This window comes from Lonchura striata, chromosome 10 (genome assembly GCF_046129695.1).
Source record: "Lonchura striata isolate bLonStr1 chromosome 10, bLonStr1.mat, whole genome shotgun sequence".
NCBI lineage: Eukaryota > Metazoa > Chordata > Aves > Passeriformes > Estrildidae > Lonchura > Lonchura striata.
This window is the reverse complement of record NC_134612.1, coordinates 7,412,133-7,429,577: the sequence shown is the minus strand read 5'-3', so window position 1 is coordinate 7,429,577 and position 17,445 is coordinate 7,412,133. Positions and strand designations below refer to the sequence as shown.

The window sequence follows — 17,445 nt, the reverse complement described above, 5'->3', positions numbered from 1 at the left end:
GTTCAACTTTGTCAATTTTCTTTTTATTCATTGTTTCATTAATCAGTTGTTACATCTTTGGTTACATCTTTGGAGATCTGCATCTATTGCCTTTGATTTAGCAGTATTGATCATGTTCCGTGCGAAGAATTTTCTTTGCACGAAGAATAATGTCAAGTTTGGAAGAAAGCCAGCAGACTAACCACTAAAAATTCCAGCACCTTCCAGCTGAAATGTCACTGTGGCTTACCAGTGACTTTGCAAAAGTCTGTTTTACCAGTGAGAAGGGGAACATTCTTTTGTTAGGGGGCATACTGCTCTTTGTTTGCTGCTGCTGCTACAGACTGACAATAGGATAAGGTGGTACTCTGTGGCTTCTTTGCCTCTACCTCTGAAAATGGCTGTCTCTGCTGAGCTTGCCTCTAAGAAGAGGTCTTCGCTTGCACAGGTAATTGGCAGTTGGCATTTTTTCATTAAGAAAAATCACCTTTGTGCTGGAGGAGCAGAGTCTCTGTAATGAGTGTTCTGTAATTCTGTGGACCCTGGTGTTGGCTGAGTTACTGCTGGCACCAGGGGAGAGATTGCAAGTTTGTGTAGGGGGTCACATGTTGAATTTGCCCCTTTGAGAGTGGAGGGAATGATGGAGTAACAGAGCTGTGTGCTGGGACAGCAGCTTGAAACAAGGAGAGCACCTGTGCTGAAGAACACCTGTGCTGGCTGGGACACTAATAGTCTGCTCCTGCTTTCTCCAGGTATGTGTATAATGCAGTAACCACCTCAGGGTGTATTTTTAGTATGCTGAGCCCTCCAGGGGCTTAGAGTTTGGGATTTTTTTAGTTTTGTTTCTTGAAAGTCAGGACATTCTTTACTGCCATAGTGGGAGATGAAACACTGAAGAATTACTGAACTGTGTCGAGCTGTTCAGAGCCAGAGTCTGTTTGGCCTGGAAGGTTCAGGGGTTAAAAGGAATTATTTTTTTCATCCCCCAACTTTTTTCGTAGTTCTGGTGTTAGAGTCTGGTCCTATTGTTTTGGGGGTTGCTGGGGGCTACTTCTACATCCTAAGAGGCATTTCCCTGAAGTACTGAACCTGGTGCTCTTGTGCAAGATCTAATACAAATTCTTCCAGTCAAAATTGTTCATAATAGCTCAGCACTACTTATTCTCTGAGGAAAACAAAGGTTCTGTTGTGGAATGGTAAGAATGGACTGTCACAAGTGCTGGGGGTTTGTAATTATATCTTCATAGTCAATTGTTAGAAAGGGTCAAAAAATCAAAACTTTTAACATGAAACACAAAGATCAACTGTTCAGATTCCTGCCATAAAATCCTATCCTGAAGCAAGGTCAGTTCCTGCTTGGTTTATACACTATTCCATACAGACACTGGGTTTTGTATTGGAAAGCTTCTGTAATTGTGACCTATAGTACAAATTTGTATACAAATAGAGATTTGTAAATACAAATCTGTAACTGATTTGTACTCAAGGTTGTACTTGGTGCCAGAACTTCAGCACCCCCTCCCTGTGTTCATTGTCTTGTGATGGACACCGTTACCACAACTGCATTTCCTTCAGTGGGCACTGAATGCACACAGGGCTGTGGGCCTGTAGGAACACAGGCTTGAGACATGAACTATTTTAACATCACTAATCTTGACAAATAAATTGCCTGCTGCAGTGGCTAGCATTCTTCAGAAGGGACAAGTATGACTGTGATTTTATTAATGTGGTTTTAAAAGTTTTGGAGGCTGGGAACAGAAACACAAGGTGTAGTTCTTTGGGACGCCTATAATAAAATTTGTAATCATCTGCACAGTAGCAAATGGCCAAGTTAAAACATGCTGCTCTGTGTTTGATGTCTGTGTTGTCTGTTCAAAGTTACAAGCTCCATCACTGCCTCAGCATCTCCTCAATTAAACTTCCCAGACCTGTTAATTCATGTGTTAGACTGAAGTAAAAGCATAAATGTTGGTGCTCTGTGCCTCCAGTGAAGTTAATAATCAAAGAGTGGAAAGGAGTGTGACAGTCTGGCCTCCTACCATGGTCCAGCTCCAGGAGATTTACATGACCCATTTTGACTTAATTCTATATACTGTTGTTGTTTTTAATTCTCTTCAGTAATGCTAAGAAATAAACACTGGAAGAAACTGCAAAGAACAATTACCAGAAAATGCTGTCTTAGTTTATGAAGAACTAGAATGCAAAACTCTTTAAAAAAATAGAATGATTATATATACACATATATATATATACACACACAAGATTAAATTACAAGTTGCCAGCTGTAATGAAAATCTAACACTTCCTCAACTTTGCTGGTAACACTTCATTTCAAGAAGAAAATGTACAGGTTGGAAGAAAATGTACAGGTTGGGCAGCATTCAAACAACATTCCCATCTACCAACCCAGATTCTGGCTAGATAGTGGAAACCCCTAAAATTGGCTAATAGTGACATCTTTACTTGTCAAAGTGCACAATGAATGCAGTCTACCCAGGCTCACCCTTGGATTTTTCTACATGTAAATACCTCCTGACCTGTGGAATGGGGCAATCCATTTGTATGACAGCAGTAAAACAGACTGAGGGTAACATGAGGGTTTTTTAGATCAGAATTCCTGTGCACAAGTCCTCACAGCACTAAGACACTGACCAGAGACAATAGAGTGAAAATTAGTAACAAATAAGGCCATGCACAAAAAATGCCCAAAACCATTATTTAAAATCCAAAATAAAACAATGGAAACAAACACTTTAGTTGTCCCTGTTTGCCACATGCACTTGCCTTCACCTTTGAGCCCTCAATTTTACCTCCCTTACCATGCTCAGCATTTTAAGGAACCTTACCTGGCCATGGAACTTACCTTGTGAAAATTACCAGCCTTCCAAAAGGAGGAAAAGTTTGGCTTTTCCCCAAGGACATGCAGACACAACCCATAAAGCACTAATGATCTGAGTTACAGAGAGGTTATTAACATTCCAATCCAAAAGCAAGATAGGAGAAGAATGATAGAGGTATTTAAGGTCCCTATTATCAAAAAGCCCATCATAAGACTGAGAAATACGTGTGGTTCCATTGCTCTCAACCTGAAAAAACAACTTTATAATGGCTTGATGAACTCTGCTCCTCCTGACAGACCCAGTGATGATAAAGAAAGCATTTAGGTGTGGTGTTTATGGTGAGACTGGAAGTAAAGTATTACCTGCCAGGGGCAATGTCCATGATGACAGTGCTCCTCCCGTTACCCTGCAGTCACACTGCTCCAAAGCAGAGTCGATGTTTGGGTGGTTTGAGGGGTGGGCTGAGGCTTGTCCAAAACATCTCTCCAGTCACTGCCCTGATGCAGTGCCTCATTCCCAGTCTGAACAGCCCCCATTCCATTCTGGCCCGAGCCCTCCCATCGCTGGTGTTGCCCCGTTGTATTTCCCACTGCTCCTTCCCTCCTGGCTGCAGGTGCTGGGGTCTCGTTGTGCCCTGCAGGACCCTGGCTCAGCTCGCCCTGAGCACCAGGCCTGATGTTCTCCTCCACTGCTTCACAGTGCTCAGGGACAGGCAGCTCTTGCCCTGCAGTACTGTCCCATAGTGGCTTCTGTTTAACTGTGCCCTCTGTGCTCCCATTCCACTGGGGCACAACATCCCCATGCGCCCATGGGCCCCTGCAGAGCCATTTCAGCCCAGCTGCTGTTCCTCCAGAGCCCTCCTGGCTTTGATCAGGCCACAGGGAAATGGAGCAGGAGGGAAGAATGACAGAAACAAAGACTAGAGCTTAGGATATGTGGTGTCATGTTGAACTCAACACAGTGCTTTTCCTGTCCAAGGATGGTACTCAACCTTCCATGAAGAGCCCAGGAACAACTCTGACACCATGTGTTCAGCAGCCCTTTGGCCACCAACTGAGTGTACAGAGCTGATTGCCCAGACACAGGCCCATGGCTGTGCCTTCTCTCAGTCAGTAGCATCAAGACAGGAGCAGCCTGCCCAGGCCCTCTTCAGGACAGAATGCAAGCCCAGTGCTCCCTTCCTCCCTCCCTTAACAACCAGTTTTATTTACACCTCGGGACAGGATTATTTATACCTCACTGCTAACTTCCCTCTATTTCTCCTAAAATTGGGTTTCTCACTGTTTTCTCTTGTGAATGGAAGATCTCTTTAGCCTCTTCAAATGAACACTTTTCCTCATTGCATTCTCTCTCCAGGTTCCCTTGACAAATCTCTTCCAGAAAGTGGTTGGCACATTTATGGACTCACAGCATCTCATGGGCTTTGTCTTTTCTCATAAACACTAGAAGAGCAAACTTGAACACTTTGGTAGAAGAAGACAAAGCAGCAGCATTGTTACAGTCACAGTCAGATAAGTATTCAGTAGAGTGGTATAAATAGGGGGAGTGGAAATTTACACCAACCAAAGGACAATAAAATTAGCCTGTTTTCCAGCAAAAGATACCAGTAGTTTAAGCTTTCTTTCAATGAATCAAAAGAACTACTGAGACCTGTAGTTAAGTGCAGCAATAGTATTTTATTCCACAAAACTCTTGAGTATTGCAGCTTCTTCTGTGGAGGATGGTTATATTTTTCTGCTTAACCATCTTGATTCCCAGCAATTATTAGTTTGATATTTGGTAATGGAGACCCAGAGTTTTCCAGGTGCTATCATGGCCACAAGAAGACAGACACCAATCATCCATTAAGAGAAATATTGAAATGTGAGTTTTACATTTAGTTCTAAATGTATGTAAATGTTCAGTTTTACATACAGTTCACTATATGACCTGCCCTCCTCCTGCAATGCCTGAAGCTACTGCTCTCAGTAAATTAAGAGAGGAAGGGCTAAAAGAGACAACATGGTCGTAAGGTCCTGCCCACACACCCCCTGCTGCTTCTGAAGGTTTCTGCCTTTTTGTTCCATCTCCAGAAGTGTGGCCCAATAGCCAAAGCCCACCCAGCAGATGCTGGGAGAGTGCTGCTACCAGTGTTCCAAGGTGAAAACTGAGGCTGTGATCCCAACAAAGCCCACAAAAATCCACATAGCAGTGCACTTAGCAGTGCTCCATTTTCCAAGTAATGGGGCAGTGCCCTTGGACAAAGAACCCACTTTTGAGATGGACTGTGAAAACACACATTTCTTTGTAGTTGCAGGAACAGTATCTACAGCAATTCCTGAAATTCTAGACTTATATTAATTTGCCTCATTTCTAGGCAATTAATAACAGCACACAGAAATTCCTAATGGAGAAAGGCTTTAGACAGATCCTGCTGTCTGGTAACAGAGAAAATGTCTTTAATGTACATGAGTGAAATTTCCCTTCACCACCCCTTGTGTTCTGGGGTCACCTCAGAGGATTTACCTACACTTAAGTAGACACACGTTGAGAGCACCTTGTTTTAGCTTCCCAAACTGAAGTCTTTGCCATGCAAAAATCATTATGATTTTGGATTCAATATGATCAATATAAGAAAGGCTGATTTCTCCTCAATATATATATGAATAGTATTTTTTGTTTGTGCATTTCAGAAAGTGTTTCTTCAACCCACAGGACTTTGTGTGAGGAATGTAGTTTTAGTTTAAATGCTGAAATTTCCAGTTACCACAGTAACACAAAAAGATAACTCAGAAGTACTACCTGAATATGAAAACAGGCAGCTGCTGTTGATATAGCACATCAGCAGGAGAAATATCCCAAGTAAGGAGCTGCTCTCCATGTCAGTGAGATTCAGAACACTCTGACTTCCTTCAGAGGGAAAAGAAGAATCAAATTAGTCTGTTGTCATGAAACCAGCTGGCAACAAAGATGAAGCAGAAGCAAGAGGACAAGAGCAGGGACAAAGAAATCAGAATCTCCCCACTTCAGTCTGACCTCATGTCCCTGCTTTCCCCAAGCCAGCTCAGTAGGCATCCTCACAGGCAGAGAGGCTGAGCCAGCCTCTGCAGGGTCGGAGCCAGAGTCCCAGTGAAAACTTGGGACAGGAGTGCAGGGGCCAGACTCCAGAGGAGCAGGAGCCACTCCCAGCCACAGCTCAGTCCCCGCTGTGCTGGCTCTTGTGCCAAGGCAGATACACAACCAGCCAAGAGCTCCAGCAACCACTGTGCAATTCCTGATGGTCTTGGCAAGTAACACCATCCACACCGACCCCAGCCAGGCACCAACCCCCATATACCTGGGAGTCACAGGTACAAGACAGAAGTTTGTCTTGGCAGAAGGATTTCTTGGCATTACCTTCCCACGCTGACTGATTTACCAGGATTTGACAGCACGTACCCCTCTGCTTCCTGCAGCATGTTTTCAAAAACACAGAACCCAGAGTGAGTTCACCTACACAGAATCATGCAATTATACTCACTTTTTTCTTTCTTTTTTTAGAGCAACACAGAAAAGAGATTTGGATATACATCAGGGACAGCCATGAGGTCAATCATTAACCCATCACAAATATTGACAGAGAAGAGACAACCTGGATTCCATGAAACACATTAGAAAACCAAAATCAGAAGAAAATTGCATTTGTGTTTCCACACATATATACAGGTGCATTAAAAAGAAAATCAAAAGGTTTTTAAAAATATCCTTCAGTAATAGCCACCTTTTGGAATAATTTTATTCAGGAAAATATGGAAGTTTTGAGAGTGTATTTCTGACAATCCATCACCTTCCAGCAGGTAAAACCAACCCATTTGGAAAATACACAAGCTGCTTTGTAAACCTCTGCTGAAATATGCAGAGCTGGGAGTGTGCAGCAGGATTCACAGCAGTCACCTGCAGGCAAGCAAATATTGTCCTGTCAGAGTCACAGCCACTCCGACATTACAATTTCTGCTGTCACTCAGACCTGTGTCTTACTGGCTTTGAACACATTCGTGCAAGTCAGTGTTACAGGTTCCCTCTTCCCCATGCAGGCCTGGAGGGAAGGCTGCTGTTCAAAGCATTATTAACACTTGTCCATCCCTAAATCCTGTCCCAAGGCAAAAAGAGGAGGAGAGGGGAGCGACAGAGCCAACAAGTAACACAGAAGCCTTTGGCTTGACTGCTACTTCTTCAGTGCATGACTGGAAATCCTCACTTGGGTAATAAGCACAGAGGCAGCTTCTGAGGGAACAAATTTAAGAGGTATTAAGCCTCCTTTCTGGTATCTTATTAAATTTCTTACAAATTCTAATAAAATTTCATTATACCTGGGTTTTTTTTTGTTTAACGATCTCGTCACAAGAGCAGACTGAAGTTCTTCACTGATCCAAACACGCATGCAAGCCCATCAAGATGTTGGAAACACATCACTACAGCAGAGACAGTTTTTCTTTCTACAAGATTAATTATGTTTAACAAGTCTCAAGTACTAAGATTAGAAACAACTATAAAGTGTGATATTAAACTTCACTTGGACTAGTGCTAGTTCCTATGGACTTATTGATGCTGTATGTCTTTATTTTGTTTACTGATATAAACATAGACAGATACAAGCAAACATGTATTTATCAGTAAAAGCATTGGGTGTACTAACACAGTCTGCAGCCCACTGCACCCACAGAACAGGAATGAAGAGAAGTGTTTGCTTGCTTGTTAATTAGAAGAGAATTACAGACTTCATGATAAATAGAGCCTGCAAAAGCTTGGCATTAAAGTGGGTTTTGTTTTGTTTGGGGTTTTTGTTTGGTTTTGGTGCTTGTTTGTGCGTTTGGGTTTTTGGAATAACACTAAAGAGAGTACCCATTCTCTTTTAAGGAAGTTTGCCAGGGTAAAATCTGGTGTCAAGTGTGCAAAGAATGGAAAATACAGGTAAGTTCCAGTAACCTGCTGAATCAACAATCTGTGAACACTGGAGTAATATATGAAGAACTGGAGGTAGTAATGATGGAATAAAAATTTCACTGGGTTGAAAGAAAAATTATACAAATACCAAGCAAACCAAAACAGTTACTGTGGGTACTACCTTGCAGTACAGCTGAAATTAAAGAACTGCATCTCTAGGGTTATTTGCAGAACACTTTTCTGTGTCCCCTCCTGTCTCCACCCCAGCCAGTTCAGACATTTTACACAACTGACATTTTTATTTCAAAGACAGAGTTGTCTGACCATGGACAACCTTATTTTCTACAATGCTGTATGTACAGCATCTCAGCTAACACAGGATATTTTCTTGCCTGTAAGGCCGAAGTAGGACCATGCCACAAATAAACAACATAACCTGCAAGAAACCAATGTAAACAAGAAAAAAAGGAGGAAAAAATAGATACCAAAGAAAACAGCACACAAGGTTAGCACATACTCAATATTTAATACTGAAGATGTGACAGTACATTATAATGCATACTGCCACTAGCATAGAGTCACAGCATTCCAGACTCTGGATCAGAATCAACCCTTCAAAGGAGCTGATGTATCTATGTGGTGCTGGATCCACTCAAGGTACTGACTAACTTTGGTGTAGACTCCAAATTTCTCCTTTCTTCCACAGCCTTCACCCCAGCTTACCAGCCCTACCAAAAACCAAGTATCCTTATATCTAGCAAACATAGGGCCTCCGCTGTCCCCGTGGCAGGAATCTTTCCTGTCCCCCAGGCTCCCAGCACACAGCATGTTCTCAGAGATGTGGGAGCTCATGGCCTGGGCACACTCGTTGTGGGGCACGATGGGGATTTCGATGTACCTGAGCAGAGCAGCGTAGCTCTGGTTATCCTCGCTCAGGCTGCCCCAGCCCGACACCACCACCTGCTTCCCGCTCCTCATCAGCTCCTGCTCTGCCAGGTTGCGGGTGGGAAGGCAGATGGGGAGCGCGTACTTGTAATACATCACATGCTCAGCCAAGTGCAGCATGGCTATGTCATTATCTGAGGTCTTCTTGGTGTAATTTTCATGGATCACCCATTTATCAATCCTAATGGTTTGCTCATCTGCCTCAGGACGGAAACGGAATTTACCTGGAAGAGGAAACAAGATGACAGATGTTGCCAAAGCTTCCTTTACTTTGAAGACCAAAGCAACTGGATTACACTGGGCATTAAGACTGCACTCCATGTTTTTACTTCTCTTGTAATACAACTTTATGTCATAAGTTAACAGTATTCTTAACAGATGGACAAATCTCTAAACTTTTCACATTTACAAAAATCATGAAAACCTAAAGACCTCTAGAGCTCTGGTTATCAGCTGAGAAAACAAACTGCCCTGTAGTATTCATTTTTCAGCACACCTGTGCAATGTGAGTCACCCTCAGGAGGAAAACAACCTTCTTGGAGTCAGCATTCAAAGATGGGAGAGCAAGTACACTACAAAACCAGGACATTTACAACAGGACATGAGCTTTACACCACACAGCCAGGGTCTGAATGGCTGAATGTCAGCGTTTGGAAGATGAAGTTGACTGACAGGTAAGATTATTTGTTTGTGAAATCTTACATCTGTATTTTAAGGAATTTTTCACTGCTTAAGACTCCTCAGTTGCTATTTGTGCTACAAGATCACAGCTACTTCATGGGCCAAGAAGTTATGGAACAGCAAGCAAGAATCTATGTTGAAAAGGGCCAGAAATGCAAGAAGGCATTTGTGATACATTACAATAGGAAAGGCAGAGCTAGGTTTTCTGGCAGGCTGTCAATGAGGTCTTGCAAGTTTTTTTCTGTGAGTGACTCCAAGCATAGGGACTTACAAGCCACAGTAGTTACAGAAATATATTCTCAAAAGATCTCTTAAACACAGCTTTGGATTCTTAGCCTTCCAGACAATTTATTTCTGAGTCTCTCTTCTTGCTCCTCTGCAGACAGAAAATGGACAGTTCACACGTGGCTAGAGCAGACAGCTGAAAATGCTCTGATGTCTTGTATGGAGTAGCATCAACCCCAGATGGACTTGCTAGTATTGAGCCAACAATCACAAATCAGTTTCTCTCTCCTATCACAATCTATTTTCTTTGCAGTGGCAGTGTTTGCAGCACTCCTGAGGCAGCCTGAAGCCCCTGTGGCTGGGGCTGGCTGGCAGGGCTTTATTCCTGCCTTCACAGATACAAACTCTGCTTTAGGCCTCAGAAATAACTCTGGACTCAAGCCCTGTCAGACCATCTCCTCTGAGGGAGGCAGAGTGGCTGTGCAGGAACAGGCTTGCTGTGGGGCCACACGCTCTGTACACCAGCACAGCCACCAGCTGTCTCCATCCTGAGGCACCCACCAACCAGTGGGTGACACCTTTTGCACTGCAGTGACAGACTCCCTCACCCCCAGGGGAACAACCTTTCACTTCTGGTGGGTGATTTACCCCCAGAGTTTTAAATTCCAAAAATCCCAGATGTACACCTGGAGGTACTGAACCCAGAGGCTGTGGAAACACATCGAATTCCTTCTACACAATAAGGATCATCATAATCTTGCTGCTGGCACAAAGAAAAAAAAAACTGCAAAGGCAGAAACATGATTTTGAATTGAACCATTACATCCACCTATCTGCTCTATCTTCTTGGAGTTCTGAACACATTTCTGGATGCTCTTAGGCTGGTGATGCAGGAACAAGAGCCACAGAGGGAATATTGTGTTATTCCCAAATCCATCTTCCAAAACTTCAGCTACTCCGAGAACTAACTTTCCATTTCAGACACTAAAAAGCCACATGAGACTTCTCCTGAAGCCGGGTGTAAACTCAGATGCAGGTTTCCAGCTTTGCTCCTGTGGGTGGCAAGCTGCAGTGAGACAAGTCCAGAAGGGTGTGGGGTATCCCAGCCTGACAGACACAGACTGAGTAGCACCCGTGCAGGCTCAGTACGAACACTTCCCTGGCTGTCCGCATGGACACGGCAATGTCTTCATCCAACACTCTCCTCCTTGTCGCTCACAGATGTCTCCAGGTTTTTCTGATGAGAACTGCTTTTGTGGTGATAGATGTCTCTCTGTGAAAAGGTGAATATTCTGGCACTAAGAGGACCCAAGGCTACATCACACACTTTTCAATTCGTTCTTTATGTTGGATGTACATAAACTTATTGTCTCTGCTCTCAAGCATCTGCACATCCACAGTGTGTATGCAACATGCACACAGACATCTACTTTTAAAGCTATATACACAGACAACATATTGGCAGGATTCTCCACAAATACTGGGAATAATCTATCCTTTCACTAATGGAAAGCAAGAGCAGTTGAGCTGTTATGCCTTAACACCAATGCTAGATAGAAAACACTGTTGAAAAAAAAAAAAATCTAAGTGTGAATTAAATACTAATTATCTCTGTTAATTCAGAAGAAGCCCCTACTTAACATAGTGACAATTTCTCATGCTCCAGAGCAGCAGGGCAAGTAAAGGCCATGTTGCCATTCTGCAGCACCTTTCCAGTGAAGCGTTCTTAAGTAACAGTGTTTAAATAAATGAAAAGGCAGAAAGAGACCCTGTGACATTCTCCTTTGGGGATCAAGACTTTTTTCAGTATTGGGATGATCTTAAATACTTTCACCACCAGAAACACACAGGCAGAAGAGACCAAGACTTTCTACTTTACAGACTAGCAAGAGTGCTCAGAAGACATCAGCTCATTTCCAGAGTAAGGCTCAAATAGCTCAAATGAAATCAGATTTTTACTAAATTTTGTTTTAAGCTAAGGTGCATATTAAATAGTGCCTAGACAGACCATTCCTACAGCCAAGGACTTTCGTCTTCAGAACCTGCCAGTCTTTTCCCTGAGATGATAAATGTTAGGAAATAAACAGTTATATTAAAAAAAAACAGGGACAGGTGATTTTCCATACCAAGTTTAACTCTGAACCCCTTGTTTTCCTCAAGGCAGTGTGCTGCTGTTAGGACCCAAGCTGGGTGGATGAGAACACCCCCACACAGAAACATCCCTTTGGTATTTTGCAGCATAATCTGAAACAAGACAAGGGAGGTGTGTCACTGCATGGAGCACAGCTCACAGAATACTGTACTCATTCTTCTTGGGTGCTGCCAAATACCCAGACTTATCAAGCACCAAAGTATGTCACATTCACTGAAGCCAAAGCTCTACAGGGGGATTAAATTCTATAGAGTCTCTGTGAAATACCTATAAAAAAGTTTTGAATTTCCTTCCTGAATGAGAGCTGGCTTCATTCAAATCAGCATGGGGTGATGCTGGTCACTGCAAAGAAGCACTTTGTACTCAAAGCTTTGAAATACAGAGCACAAATGAGGGGTGTGTCCCACAGCAGAAACCATGCATCATCTCAGGCTGCAGCTCTCACACTGTAGTGTAAAAGGCCCTTTAATAGCAAAGGGAACCAGGCCCTAATTATTTGCATTCATTAGTTCCATGGTAAGCTCTGTGAGGTCCCCTTTTTCTTTGCAATAAGCCAAACTGCCATGGCATATTTTACTGATTAAGTCTGCTAACTTTAATTTATTACAGACAAGGTTTATAAGAAAGGGCAGGAAGATAATCTCCCACCGAAAGGCTGTTGCAGGAGCTGAAGCACATCACACACCATGAGCTCACCAGGATGGAGCAACAGAGCAGGTGAGTGCCATCACTATCCTCTCTCTTGGCAGTGTTGGCACAGTTAGGTCAAAAACTTGGTAACAGCAACAAGGTCAAGAATCCTCACAGATACTATATTATTTTTTCCTGCTACTCCAACCTTCGGGATGCTTTTGAAAAAGCTAAGGGAATATTAACTTCATATGACACTACCAGTAACAACACAAGAGCCTTTCTGGAGCTAGAGGGAGGCAGAGCAGTTCAGGAAGAGCCTGAATTATATGTGGCAAAGAATTCCTTTCTCCTTACCTGCCAAGGGCTGCCTCCCCTTCTTCCAACTGTTCCATCAATGAGCCGAATATTGAAGTCTGCTTTGCCTTCAGTGTAGTCCAACTTCACTCTTCCACAGGGGAACTCCACTGCAGAAGTCGCAGAGAATTCACTAGCAAAGCCCAGGTCATCCAATCCTCTTTTTAGAGGATTTCCTTTGTCTAACCTAGGCAATATTGTTCAGAGGCTTCATGGAAGTCCCTTAGTGCTTGGCAGAGGAGGCAGTCTCCCGATTCCTCTCTATATCTCCATGAGGCAAACATGGATAAAGGGCCATAAAGTGGGTATGGAGCTGGGAAATGCAGTTACTCTTCACGGAATAGATGCTTTGAAAATGAGTACAAAGTGCACTGCAGACAAATCTCCCCTAAAACTCTTTTACATCAGTCTGAATAATCTTCTGTCAAAGCTGGACTACAAAGATCCTGCTCTTACCTACAGGCTCACACATGGTGTGGTCATCCTTGAGCTGATACCCCGATGCACAGCTGCACAAGCGATGCTGCTTGGCAGGTTCCTCCCTGCAGAAATGTTCACAGCCCCCATTATCCGTGGAACAGTTGCTGTATTTGACCTCTGTGGGAAAAACAAACAGCAAGAGAGATGGGAAGTTGGGAAGTCAGAGCCACAGAAAGGTAAGGTGGCAAAGTGACATCGTGCTTCAAGTGGGTAACAGCTGTAAATGGATTTAGAATGACAGATGTGGGCTTCAGTGACACTCAGGCCCCTAGACAGCAAACAGACCTAGGTCCAGAAAGAGGGAGTGGGTAGATGGAGGAAACAGATTACTATAAGACTGAAGAACAGAAAATGCCCTGTCACTATGTGCCAACTCTCACAGTGAAAACCTCTGATGACACATGACATACAATGCTCATCCCTAAATATGCTATCCAGCTTTTGTCCAAGGAAGGAACTGTCACAGTAGTAAAATATTTGCAGCGGATTCGGTTTTCCCCTGTATTTAAAAACCCCACCATAATCCCGGTGTTGACAATTCTAAAGTAAACCCCTGCTTTACAGAGTTATTTCCAGTATTGTCCAAAATTTAGATATCTCATACCTCTAAAATTATCCTATGGCAATACAAAGCTAATTTTGCTTTAGATAAGCACAGATAAACCTCTTACCACATTAAGAAGCAAGAGAGAAATCACATTAGTAAAGAAAGTAGTAAAGAAAAAATATGCTGTGTAATGACTGAAGTGTCCATCCCTATCGCACAGAGATCCCCATCACAAAAGTTGTTATTTTATAGGAGATTGAATGCAGTGTTACCATAACTGCACAAAAACCCCTCCCAGCCTTTGTTACAGATGCAGGAAAATTTTCCAATACTGTCCTTGCAGATCCCATTGGAACAAAGATGTTGCTGACACTGATCTCCATCTGAAACAGAGGTAAGAAAACTCAGTCACTGATCAAACATCAACACAAACAGACCCTCTCCAGAATTCCAAGTTCCAGCCATGTTTCTGGCACTTAATGGTGACACCTCTGTGGCACTTGGCCAGAGACAGGGCCATCTGTGTGGGCCCTCAATTACATCTGCAGAGTGAGTGGAGTGGGCAGAAGGGCAGGAAAGAGTAAAGCCTGAAGCAGGCAGGGCAGCAGCAGGTTACTGCTGCACCACATCAGGCATGGTTAGAGCATCAAAGCATTTTTCACCAATTCCTTAACTCTGGGAAGATGACTGATGATAGGTACAGGTGCACCTCAAGCATTTTAGGAAGGTTGCTTGTATGATAGAACAGGAAAACATCCTCTGCACACCCCTTATGAGAGAGAATGAGAATTTGAATTAGTATATGACACATGGCAGAAGGAAGGCTGAGTACTAGTAACTCCTGAGGAAGCACAGCAAAGTGATTAGGAAAGTCTTTACTTACCTACATACTTGCTCCAAAAATCTAGCTGTGGAGAAACAAAACTTGTATTACAGTGAGAAAACCATTTTCAACAAGCAAGGGATTTTATGTGTTTTGTGGTCTTGGCCAACAGGACACAGCACTTGGGTCAGTAACATTGGTCTCATTCTTCTTGCCAGTGTAGTGACTGGCACTACTACCAAGAAAACCAGCCAATGATCCCCCTGCACTCTCTGTACTAAGCACAGACTCCCCTGCTCTGCTTGCAGGCTATTTTCTTGGCACTTACTGCCAGATAAGTCACCTGAGCTCACTTGAGCCCAGTTAGACAAAACAGGGGCATTCCAAGGGCAGCCCCTCTCTCCTCTAGGGACAGCAAGGACTGGATAAACCTATGCTTTGAGCTTACTCTGCTAAAAATAGTAACAGGGATACAACCAAACACTACAATTGAATGTGGAAAGGGGCAGGAATCAGCAGACAGTAAACATAGTGTCCAATTCAAAATAGAAGTTTGGAGAATGAGAGAAAGAACAGTGATAAGAGAAATGTTTGTCAGGCATAACTGGGAGACTTGGAAGGTACACTGAAAAGCAGCCAGGACTGGTGAATGGACAACAAAGGGGAAAGAACTGGGAAAAATTTAGTAGCACCAAGAATAGCCGGTGGGGTCAAGCAAGGATTGGAATTAACTGTCTAGGACCTGAACTTCACCAGGTGGGTCAGGTGGAACATGCTTGTGGCCTATAGAGGGGTAACTTGACAATCATTGCAACACAGTGACACTCAAAACCATGCCTACACCCGTGGAGTCAGGAAAGATCTCTGTTCAGTACAGACAGCATGATCTCCTGTGCCCTGGATTGTAATATTTTAAGAAAATAATTGATTGGCTAAGTTATCTTACCCTTAAAAAAAAACAAAACAACTTACTGTTGCTTCCCTGGTTTCAAATATCTCGCTGGCCTCCTCAAAGTCACAGACCTCTTCAACACACTCACGCTCCACAGAGCCTGGCTTGAGCTCCTCCAGGAAAGTGTTTGACCGCTTCTGGATTCTCAGCACTTGGTTCGCGTCTCTACTGCTGTAAAATACTGCAAGCAAAAAAGTGAGAGCAGAAGCAGAGAAAAGAGAGCCTGAAAACCGTAGTGGTGCTTCCCAAAGGACACTTTTGAGAGCAAGAGCCTCTCTCAAGTGCAGCAGGAGAGGCTGCCCTAGACACCATGCACTGTCTGTGCTGTGCTGCAGAAGCAAGCCTCTGCTCTGTGGGACTCTGACATCTCATGGGGCTCAGCAGGGCTTCGACCAGGCAGCTGCCATGGCCCCAGCACTGTCTGTCAACCTCTGCTAAAGGAAGTCAACCTCCCCCTAATGGGAATTATTCCAGCCACCCCCTCTGACTAACACAGGAGCAGGAAATGAAACTGCAGTGACTGGGAAAGGTTGAAGGCCCTCTCTCAAAAGAATGCTTACTTGAGGTGCAGCAGCCCCAGGAAGAGCAGGCAGCCAGCAGCAGCCCCACAGTGAGGAGCTTCCACATCCTGCAGTAGGAGTCACCTGAGAAGAAGGCAGGTGTCAAGAAGAGCACATTGCAGAGTGACCCAAGACCCTGCTGCAGACAGTTCCCACCCACCCAGCTCACACACTGGCTTTTCAGAAAGCTGCTTCTCTGCTGAATGCCCTGCTGTGCCCTGTCTCTGACTCCAGCTCTGGAGTAGCTGTTGTCTAGGGTCCCTCCAGACTGGTTTGCTCATTCCCTTTAATACATCAGCAGCTCTCCCAGAACACTTCTGGCCTGTCCTGACACCCTCCTCTTGTCACTGGACATTTTTTTCAAGCTTCATGCTCCATTAAAGCAAGCTGTACTTGGAAATCTCAAAGGATACAATATTTTTGAAGCACTTACTGCTTTATTCAGTGGGAATCAGCGTGATCTGTTCTTCCTCCATGAGCTCTGCTGGAACTTAGTTAATCCATAACTTCAGATATTTACTCTTTGGAGTGACATGAAGTGCTTTCTTTTTAGCTGTTGAACAAACAGTGCTCAGGGGAGAGCTTGACCATTTACCTGCATACAGGGGAAAAGTAAAATAGCTGAGGCACCTACTCTGCCTTTCTCAAACCATTTCTCTGCCTTTCTCAAACCATTTTCTCATTTTGAGTCTCTGGTGAGCAGAAATGGTAATATATCATTTGCAAGTGTACGTACCCAGTTCTGTGGTCTCTCAAGAGATCCTCTTCTCACAACAAGAGAGACATATATTGCAATTTTTAACAGTCCTTCTACTTCACTTGCTCATCAAAGCTCCCACCACAAAATAGCAAAGGGAGACAGATGTACATTTTGATAAAGAAGGAAACTGAAATGGCAAAAAAAAAATCACAAAAATCAAACCTCACAGCTCTTCAGCAATCATCCTGTGCTGCATCCATCAGTGCTTTTTATTTCATCATTTTTAATTTGCAACAAATCTGAACAATTTGCTGAGCAATAAAAGCACCAAGCCTACTTCCTACATGCACACTGCAGCCTCTACCTGCCAGAACTCTATCACAGTCTTCTTCTCATCCCAAGTCTGATTTCATGCAAGACTTAGAGAAACAGAGTTCTGTCAGGCATCATCTCTCCCTGTGAACTGTCTGAAACAAGAGAGAAGTTCCAAACAGGCATTAAAAGGGGAAAGACAGGCTCATACACATAGCACCAGACACACAGACTGCACCTGCCTCCCTGGGAAACCAAGCTGAAGTATCAGTCTCCTCAGGTTGCTCTTCTTAAAAGAAAAGGTCCTCACAGCCCAAGGTTTTCCACAGTTCAGAGGAGCACTGGAATATGTGCCAGAAA

The 17,445-nt window shown here is 43.6% G+C and overlaps 1 protein-coding gene across 1 annotated transcript; it reads right to left on the bottom strand.

Annotated features, from left to right (window-relative positions):
* Positions 1–8,227: 8,227 nt before the first annotated feature.
* Positions 8,228–16,684, bottom strand: PROC (protein C, inactivator of coagulation factors Va and VIIIa). The gene is made up of 9 exons (XM_021544390.3): positions 16,507–16,684; positions 16,074–16,157; positions 15,534–15,694; positions 14,622–14,646; positions 14,011–14,121; positions 13,168–13,308; positions 12,712–12,821; positions 11,699–11,816; positions 8,228–8,890 (listed from the first exon to the last, which is right to left on the bottom strand). The coding sequence occupies exons 2-9, from the start codon at positions 16,138–16,140 to the stop codon at positions 8,328–8,330; spliced, it is 1,296 nt and encodes a 431-aa protein (XP_021400065.1). The 5' UTR covers positions 16,141–16,157; positions 16,507–16,684; the 3' UTR covers positions 8,228–8,327.
* Positions 16,685–17,445: the final 761 nt, after the last annotated feature.